At 47.2% G+C, this 8,762-nt stretch overlaps 2 protein-coding genes across 2 annotated transcripts; both read left to right on the top strand.

Moving 5' to 3' along the window:
• The first annotated feature begins 161 nt into the window (after nucleotides 1–161).
• Nucleotides 162–3,844, top strand: LOC148411047 (uncharacterized). The gene is made up of 7 exons (XM_088436086.1): nucleotides 162–300; nucleotides 599–655; nucleotides 732–840; nucleotides 1,075–1,455; nucleotides 1,515–1,664; nucleotides 1,910–2,011; nucleotides 2,085–3,844. Exons 2-7 carry the CDS (start codon nucleotides 617–619, stop codon nucleotides 2,123–2,125), a joined length of 822 nt encoding a protein of 273 aa, XP_088292212.1. The 5' UTR covers nucleotides 162–300; nucleotides 599–616; the 3' UTR covers nucleotides 2,126–3,844.
• Nucleotides 3,845–4,326: 482 nt separating this feature from the next.
• Nucleotides 4,327–8,718, top strand: utp18 (UTP18 small subunit processome component). The gene is made up of 12 exons (XM_088437163.1): nucleotides 4,327–4,594; nucleotides 4,671–4,807; nucleotides 4,879–4,974; nucleotides 5,078–5,142; nucleotides 5,584–5,690; nucleotides 5,788–5,913; nucleotides 6,287–6,461; nucleotides 6,523–6,623; nucleotides 6,691–6,905; nucleotides 7,573–7,747; nucleotides 7,818–7,960; nucleotides 8,106–8,718. Exons 1-12 carry the CDS (start codon nucleotides 4,421–4,423, stop codon nucleotides 8,128–8,130), a joined length of 1,539 nt encoding a protein of 512 aa, XP_088293289.1. The 5' UTR covers nucleotides 4,327–4,420; the 3' UTR covers nucleotides 8,131–8,718.
• The last annotated feature ends 44 nt before the right edge of the window (nucleotides 8,719–8,762 follow it).

The raw sequence follows: 8,762 nt of genomic DNA, 5'->3' as shown, positions 1-8,762 counted from the left end.
AGTGATTTATTTAGTCAGTCCTTGTGCAGTTTTTTTTTTAATTCATGAATTATTTTTTAACCAATTTTAAATTCTTCAAAATGTTATTGACCATTTAAGGCACGCAACATAGGCGGAAGTGACGTACAGCAGCCGCGGCCCCAGCTGCTGTCAGAAAATGCTGACGTAGTAGAGACTCGCGGTGCATGCTGGGAGATAACGATAGGAGACGAATGGAGAAGCTAATAAGCTAACCGCTAGACGCCGGTGCTGTTGCGTTGCGGACGAGCATGCGCACGCGAGCCACGAACTCGTGCACAGGTGGGTCGACGTGACACTACTCACCTGCGCGCATGCACGCGGGCGGGGTGAGGTGGCCGCGCGCGCGCACGCGAGCGTAGAAGCCCGTTAGCTAACCTGCTAACTGCTTGTTATGCTAATGACTTCTAACACATCTCTAAGCGGTAACGCATTTTTCGGCACATACGGGCTCGTGTATGTTCACGTGTGTGAAAATGAGGACTGCTCCTGAACTTGCAATGATGAACTTGCAGCAACGTGTGTCATTTATGTTCGTTTTATTTGGAAAAGCAAACGATGCCCGATACTGTGTCCTCAGGTGAGTGACAGCAGCAGGATGCCACTCCCCCCAACACCCACCCCCGCTCTCACTCAGGTAAAGGCAAAGTACACGCTAATATATTAAGCTAAAGATGACATTGATGATAATATGACCCGTGACCCCTTGGCAGGTCAACCAGCAGAGCCCCGAGGAGGGGAAAGGTGGTCTGGTTGGCCAAAGCACAGACCACCCTTACTTCCGTCTGTACCAGTACCTCCACCAGGGGGGGCCACACAAAAGTAAGTGCTCCCGTCTTCTTAATATGATTTCCCTTCTGGTTCGTGATTTCATGTTTTAACCTTTGTTGGAATATGTCATGGGGTCAGAGGGATGAAAAGGGGTTAGTCAACTCAACTACAAAGTTTTTTTTTTTTTTTTTACAATTTCAACAACCTATACCTCATGTTCTTGCTCGCTCAGATAGGAGCACTTGCAAATCTCGTCTGGTTACCTTCCTCCTATTTCACTTGTAGATGAATGCGCGGCCGGTGCGTCATCCCCCCGCCCGCCACCTGGCCAACGCCACGATGATGCTCAAAGCCCTGTGCCACCCCCTCCTGCTGGCTCCTCCCCCACCATGCCCCCTCAACCTCATCAGAGTCGGCGTGGCCACGCCCCCTCACCACCCTCCCCCTACAGCCGAGACAAGCCCCTCCCACCAGCACCTCCTGCGAAAGCTCCCGTCGCTTCCCTGGCCCCTCCCACCTATGGCGGGGAGGCGGAGCAAATGCAGAGGAACGCTTCCCTCGGTGGAAAGCGGACCGCCCCCTCACCGGGAGGTCACACCCCCACCAGAGGTCCCGCCCCGCCCCCTCCACCAGCCTCCCCCGCACACAGGCCGATGACACCCTCAGGTGAGACATCTTTCATCTTCATCACATGACCTTCGTGTGACCTTCTCATTTCCCTACAGCCGCCAGAGAGGCTCCGCCCCCTCCTCCGTACAGGACAGCGGGTAGCCCCTCCCTCTCCTCTGACCCCCCCGCCAGGGGCAAACCTCCTCCCCCGCCGCCCCCTCCTCTTCGCCACGGACACGCCTCCTCCGTCATTACGTGTTTGTGTGGTGAGTTCTCCCACCCCCCCACCAAGCTAAAGATTTGTTTTTATTTATTTATTTAGCATCAATGCCCTATCGACATCTGCAATCCTTCCCCTCCCAGTAAGCTGGTTCGCTCTAGTCAGAATCTAGTTGTGGAGGCTAGTTTGCTGCCAGTCAGAAGCCAGCAGCTTGTTAGAGGCTAGTTATCAGCCGGTCAGAAGCTAACTAACTAACTAGGAAAGTTTTTGTCTTGTATTTTGTCACCGCAGATGACTTTGAGTCTAAATATTTGTTCCATCCACTGGACGACTTCCCTCCGCCGGACGAGTATCGACATTTTGCCAAAATCTACCCCAGCAAAGCCTACTCAGGTCTTGACGCAAACCGCACAAACGACGCGCGGCTAACGCGAACACGGCTAACGCTTTTGTGCATGTGATGCAGCCATGCGAGGGGCCCCCCCGCTGCCCCCGGTGGGCAGGTGAACAACCACGGTGCGCTTTGATGACATCGCTGCATCCGCCCTCCCCCATGTGAGAAACCTTCGGAGGGAAGAGAAGAGAAGCCGCTGAACGGACGAGGAAATAAGTTGCTAATCATACGGAGCAGTTCCCCCGTTTTCCTCCTCCTCCTCGGCCACTTGCTCTGTGGCAGGCGTCACATCATCGCTCGGACTAGCATTTTCAACACGATTAGTGCGCTAATATTGTCTCCTCGCTAGGCTAACTTATCTTGGCTAAGTCACTTACATCATCTCAGTAGTTAGCGTTCCCCTGCTAGGCTGACGTTGTCTTGTCACCCAGCTAGTGTAGTCCCCTCGCTTGTCTGCCGTTGAGATCTCGGTAAGCTAACGTTGTCAAGTGAGCATCGCGTCATTGGGCTAACGTGGTCAGGCTTGTCGCTACATCGGGGCTTAGGAGTGCTGTGTAGCTCCCATCAAGCCCCTACACCATTTTGTTTTACCATTTCAAACATCATTTATTTATTTATTTATTTAATAACTTTTTTTTATGAATGGAAAAAGTTCGCAACTAGCTAATTATAGACAAATGAAGCTTTATGAAGTGCTTGTGATATTTCTGGACTCCTCCAGTTGGCGTAAGTTCAAAGACGCAGCGTATGAGTGTTTATCTTTCAACCTAGAGAAACAATATCACAAGTCATTTGGTTCCAGGTCAATAATCCCTGCTTCCATGTTTTTGCAACACCAAAATGAAACGGAAAAATCGGAAGCATTCCTTTTGCGTTTCATATACTTGCACGCGAGTGAGGTTCAAGTTTTTGTCGTTGTTCTGTGGTCACTTGGATTTGGCTTAAATTTTTCGTCGACTGTTCTTTGGCCTACTTCGGTTCAAACTACCTTTATATCAAGCATGCTTGTGCTATTAATCGTTTCATTGGAAAAATGTGAACGTGCGATTGAAGAAAGTCGAGTAAGGAAAGTCGTTTTCCATTACCCCAAAATGCCCCAGGAGAGGAAAAATAAAATCATGACGACAAGCCTGAATAAGCTTACATCACTCGGCTAACATTACAATGCTAACATCATGACCGCTAATGGTGACGGTGAAAGACTGGCCAGTTAAACGTATTTCTGTTTCTTGGCCAAAGTCACTTTGCTAGGCTAATGCTTTCGGGCCACTTGGCTTACAGTATGTTAGGATAACGTGATCAGCTTTTTACGCTAATCAGGCTAATATCAATCACTTGGCTAATGCGGTCACCTAACTCGGCTAACGTTGCTGTCAAACCTGGCTAGCATTTTAACCCTGTGTGGAAAATATGGTCACCTTGCTAGGTGAACATCACTACTAAGCCAAGGCTGGTGCGCTAGGCTAACATGGTCCTGTTCCTGGACTAATGTGATGATGGAAACTTTCAGCATGTGAAGATTTTTTTTCTCTTTCATCCTGACTGCCTTTGTTTGTGGCATGTATTTATTTATTTTTTGCTCAAATGAAAGTTCATCTTCTTGTGTGCGCTTTTATTTTGAAAGGTGTACTATTGTATGGTCATTTTCTGTGACAGTGGTCATGTGATAAACTTTGTTATCATGATAATACCACTATTTAGTAGCTCAGAGGCTTCTCCATGCATAATAATGGAACTGTATTTACTGTAGTTTACGTTCCTTATGGTCGTGAATTCCTGCTTCATTGTTCGAGTCAACCAAAATCAATAAACATGTTACATTATTACGCTCACGCAGGATTTCAGATTTTTCGACGTCATTTTCTTCTTCCCTTTCTTCCATTATTCTTAAAGCAAAATAGAGTAACAAATAAGATGCATTCAAATCACGAAGTCAGCATTTAAATATATTTTCCAATAACGAAATAATATGCTTGGAACACAAATTTCCAAGCCGTATAAAATGATTAATATACGTGTTCAAGTTGTGAAACAACAGTTTTGTTCCTACTTTTTATGTCTGTTCATAAGTGCTGAAGTTTCTAATATCTTTGCTTCAAAAGGAATATTAATTTTCCTCATTGAAATCATGACAAATGTTGTGATTCTGAAGTGGGCCGTTTTATAATCTCATCCACTTTTGTTTAGTTTTTTTTATAATTGAGGATTTATTAAACGTGACCAAGGCAATTTTGCCTTCAACCACCAGAGAGCAGGCTTCAATTTTGCGAGGGGCTTTTTAGCATCACTTCCTTTTCCGGTAGCCGTCACCGGAAGTTACCTTTCCCACGTGGGACAAACACAGTTAATGGTTTCGAGGGGAAAAACGATTTGAACACAACTTTTCGACGGTGTTTCGGGATCCGAACATGTCACCTAGGAAGAGGAGCGCGCACCCGTCGGACGACGGCGGGATTGTGCCCGAGGAGGAGGCTCGCGCACGCCAGACGAACGTCAAACGCTTGGCGACTTTGAGCGCACAGGAGCCTGCAGTGCAACAGCTGGAAGAACTTGTGTTTGGCGACGTGCGCGCGCTTCTGCAGGTAACCACAAGCACGCGACGTCACCATCATGCAAAATGTCAATAGCGGTCATCGTTTTGTGTGCGTGTGACGTAAGGATGAGGACGAGAAGGAAGAGCAAGAAAAAAAAGATGAAGTTTTGCCCCAATCTGACGAGGAGACGGAAGCGCGGTTACGACCTCCACCGATCAAAAGAGCTGCTTGGGTTGATGAAGATGATGAGCTGGAGGAAGAGTAAATGTGTTTTCTTGGCACATCAACATCTGCGGGCAAATCTAACAGCTGTTCATGCGTGTTCTTCTCAGGGTGGACATGGAGCATCGTTTCCGTAGCGACCTGAAGCGAGGACGCGCTGAGGTCAGCATGAGCAAGAAAAAACTGCAGCAGAGGATGAGAGACCAGTCAGTACACATGCACGCACGTTAGTCACGTGATTACACTCCCTCCACTCAAGCGTGTGTGTGTGTGTGTGTGTGTGTGTGTGTGTGTGTGTATGTTTGTCAGGTTCGAAAAGGCGATGGGCGGAGCTCCATCCTGGGCCGTGGCTGGTGACAAGAAGTCTGTGGAAGGTAGAAATGGAACAATGCAAGTGGGTTGCAAAAGTACTCACCTGGGACTCAGCGCTGATACCGATTATTAGCAACAATTAGGCCAACAACCGATATGAAAATGCAGTAACCTGAAATATGAAAAATAAGAGAAATGTTAGCTGAAGGTAGTATGGTCATCTGAATCTCAAAGTTAACTTTTAAATAATATTGTCCCTTAGGTTAAGAGCACTTTAATTAAATTATAAACTTGTTATCGGATTTGAAAGAAAAAATAATATGACAATATTTGTCCAAATGCCAAATATCGTGCATATCATGCATGCAAATGAAGAAGAAAAACATGAAGAAGAAAACACTCCCACCTTCTCCATAAGTGTCTGTATTTCTGTGCGTCAATTCAACCACTTGTGTGTGTGTGTGTGTGTGTGTGTGTGTGTGTGTGTGTGTGTGTGTGTGTAGATGATGATGATGATGACGAGGAGGACGAGGCTGAAGAAGACGACCTGCTGAGGAGGACAGGAAACTTCGTGGCATCTCCGGACACTTTGTCCAGCGGCATCCTCAGGGTTAGTGCTCTCAAGCGCACATGCAACCTGCCGTGTTGTTGGTGATGCGGTCGCCACGGCGACATGAGGTTGAGCTTGTGTCAATGCTGCGCTCCAGATGAAGAGGTGTTGCCACGCCAACGCCGCGCGGCCATCTTCCGATCGCCTGACGTCGGTCCAGTTCCACCCGTCGGCTCAGGTGGTCTTGACAGCCGGTCTGGACTGCTCGCTGTCCCTCTTTCAGGTCAGTAGGGGGCGACTGCTCAAGCACGCAAAAATCATGCATGGTTTTAGAGGGCCTGTTTGACTTTTTATTTTTTAATCTAATTGGTTGATGAACATTTTCCAAGATTTTTATGCTATAAAAACTGAATTAGCATTTTTAGAGGGTCTAATTGGCCAATGAATCGGTTTTGGGGGGGGGGGGGGGGGGGCAAATAGGGGATCATACCTTTCCCTTTACCTTAACGATAATACAGTTTAAGCATTCTTTAAGAGGTTCTGTAAAACATTTGTACATTTTTCTTGACCTAATCGACCAATGAATGGGTCCAACCAGTTGCTAGCTCGTGATTGATGTCACAAAGTCGAAACGTGCACGTTCCTCCGTGGCGCAGGTGGACGGCAAGACCAACCCTAAGATCCAGAGCGTCCACCTGGATCGCTTCCCGGTCCACAAAGCTCGCTTCAGTTGCCACGGCGACGCCGTCATCGCCACCAGCCTGAGGAACAAACTGTTTTACGTGTACGACATGATGGAAGGACGCGTCACGCCGGTGCACCACGTCAGAGGTACGCAGACACGCGCGGATGACGTCAGGACAGCCACGCATTCACGTTTGCGTGTGGTCAGGACTGCAGGAGCCACGGGTGAAGGAGTTCTGCGTGAGTCCTGAGGGGGGCGCTGTGGTTCTCACGGGAACTCAAGGATACCTGCATATGCTCTCGCTCAAGGTAGAAACTCACTACAATTTCAAAATAAAAGCAAGGCCGCTGATAACGAGACGGATGCGTGCGCCAGACTAAAGAGGTGGTGAGCAGCATGAAGCTGAACGGAGAGGTGGTGGGCGTGGCTATGAGCGGCGATGGCGGAAAAGTGTTCGCTAACTCGGAGAACGGCGAGGTGTACGTGTGGGACGTGCGAAGCAGTCGCTGCGTCAGCCGCTTCGTGGACGACGGCTGCGTCGCCAGCACGGCCATCGCCGTATCAGCAGACGGACGCTACCTGGCGTGCGGGTGAGACGCGGCTTTTCGCACGTCGTTTGAGGCGGTGGCTGTCGCGCCATATCAAGTCATTGACGACCATGACGTATCATGTCGGGTTAGCGCATGTGTTTCACCATTTAATTCCACATCGTGTCATGTCATATTAAATTGTCGTGTCAGTTCATGCGGTGTTATAACGTGTAATTTCACATCAGGGCACTTCACAAACATGTCAAATCAGGTCATGGGTCATGTCAAGTTGTGTCATTTCACATCAAGTCACATTTCAAGTCGATTCATGTGGTGTCATGCCATGTAATTTCACATCATAGGTCTTGTCAAGCCAGTTCGCGTGGCGCTATGCCATGTGATTTCATATCATATGTCATATTTCACAGTGTCACACCACGTCAAGTCAGTTCATAGGGTTTTATAGCACGTCATGTCAGGTCAATTTGCATTGGATTAAGCCATATAATTCCACATCAAATGTCACATTATGTCAAATCAGTTCATATGGAGTTACATCACATCATTTCACATCATGTAAATTCAGATCATGTGTTATGCCACATCGTGTCATGTTATGTTACATAATTTATGCCATGTAACGTCATGTCCTAAGATGTCATTTTTCATCACGTTAAGTCTCATCGTTATGTTCTATCACATCACTTTATGACATAATGTTTTACAGCTCACGGGCAGGCGTGGTCAACGTATACTCACAGGAATCGTGTTTAAACTCTACAAATCCCACCCCCCTGAAGGCCATCATGAACCTGCTGACCCCCGCCACCATGCTCACCTTTAATCCCACTGCGGAGATCCTGGCCATCGCCTCACAATATCAGGACGAGGCCGCCAAACTGGTGAGGCGGAATTAAGATGGCCCTGGCAACGGCCCGTCTTGATAATAAACGGCGACGGTGTCATCATCAGGTTCATGTTCCCACCCTGAGCGTCTTCTCCAACTTTCCCGTGTCCGAGAAGAAGTTTGTCTATCGAGCTTCCTGTATGGACTTCTCGCCTCACAGCGGCTTCTTCTCACTGGCTAACAACAAGGGCCACGCCCCCCTCCTCAGGTTAGACGGCCAATCAGAAGCGCGCGTCTCAAAGAACAAAACACATAACTCGAATATAAAAAGCGCGATTATAAGCATGAATATAAAAAGCAGTCTGATGTTAACAGTGATTCACTTCACCGATTCACTTGTTTTGTGTGCGCAGGTTGCTGCACTACAAGAGCTTCTGAAGAATCACGGGACATGTGCACGTCGGTCACCAAATAAACATTTTTGTCTTTTCTTGGACTTGCTCAATTGTTTTCTAGCTTAGTGTGGCTCAGCCTAGCAAAAGGAGCGGATGTGGAAACGTGTAAAGTCCGCGCATGCTTTTCTCAATACATGGCAGCAGTCAATAATGACTGGCAGTTGCTATTTTCTCAATATATTGATCAATAAGGTTAAAAAATAAAAGTTTGCTCATCAGATTGTTGCTTGGGTTGTAATGGCAGAAAATGTTGTCTTCGTTTTAGAGAGCAACATCATATCTGCAAATGTTTTATCTTACGTTTGTGCAGAGATTGTTCTGTTTTGAAGAAGTGCTACAGAAATCTGAGAATATTATGGGTTGCGAGTCTTAAATTCTAAGGATTTCTAAGTTAACATCTAAACTATGAAATGTGAACATTATATGAAATGACCGTTATTTGATCTTTTTCCATCCTTTTGTACTGTGGAGCTTGTAAATGAAAAGTGTTTCCACATAAAAAGATACGGAGGCGACATCCATGCATACATTCAACGTCAACCTAAATAAAAGTGTCGCAATGTCTAATCGGCGCAATGTGCCCTGACTGCTTTTGCGAGGCCACGCCCCCCGAGT

Source organism: Hippichthys cyanospilos, chromosome 16 (genome assembly GCF_059441005.1).
Source record: "Hippichthys cyanospilos isolate Australia breed blue-spotted pipefish chromosome 16, RoL_Hcya_1.0, whole genome shotgun sequence".
NCBI lineage: Eukaryota > Metazoa > Chordata > Actinopteri > Syngnathiformes > Syngnathidae > Hippichthys > Hippichthys cyanospilos.
This window is presented reverse-complemented; position numbering and strand designations above follow the sequence as displayed.

What these genes read in the sequence shown, in the direction of transcription:
- utp18 (XM_088437163.1), top strand. Translation starts at nt 4,421, where the DNA reads ATGTCACCTAGGAAGAGGAGCGCGCACCCGTCGGACGACGGCGGGATT. An exon ending in TGACAAGAAGTCTGTGGAAG is followed by an intron (nt 5,143 to 5,583) that starts GTAGAAATGGAA and finishes GTGTGTGTGTAG; the next exon opens with ATGATGATGATGATGACGAG. An exon ending in GCTCGCTGTCCCTCTTTCAG is followed by an intron (nt 5,914 to 6,286) that starts GTCAGTAGGGGG and finishes TCCGTGGCGCAG; the next exon opens with GTGGACGGCAAGACCAACCC.
- LOC148411047 (XM_088436086.1), top strand. Translation starts at nt 617, where the DNA reads ATGCCACTCCCCCCAACACCCACCCCCGCTCTCACTCAG. An exon ending in CCACCCCCGCTCTCACTCAG is followed by an intron (nt 656 to 731) that starts GTAAAGGCAAAG and finishes ACCCCTTGGCAG; the next exon opens with GTCAACCAGCAGAGCCCCGA. An exon ending in CAGGCCGATGACACCCTCAG is followed by an intron (nt 1,456 to 1,514) that starts GTGAGACATCTT and finishes ATTTCCCTACAG; the next exon opens with CCGCCAGAGAGGCTCCGCCC.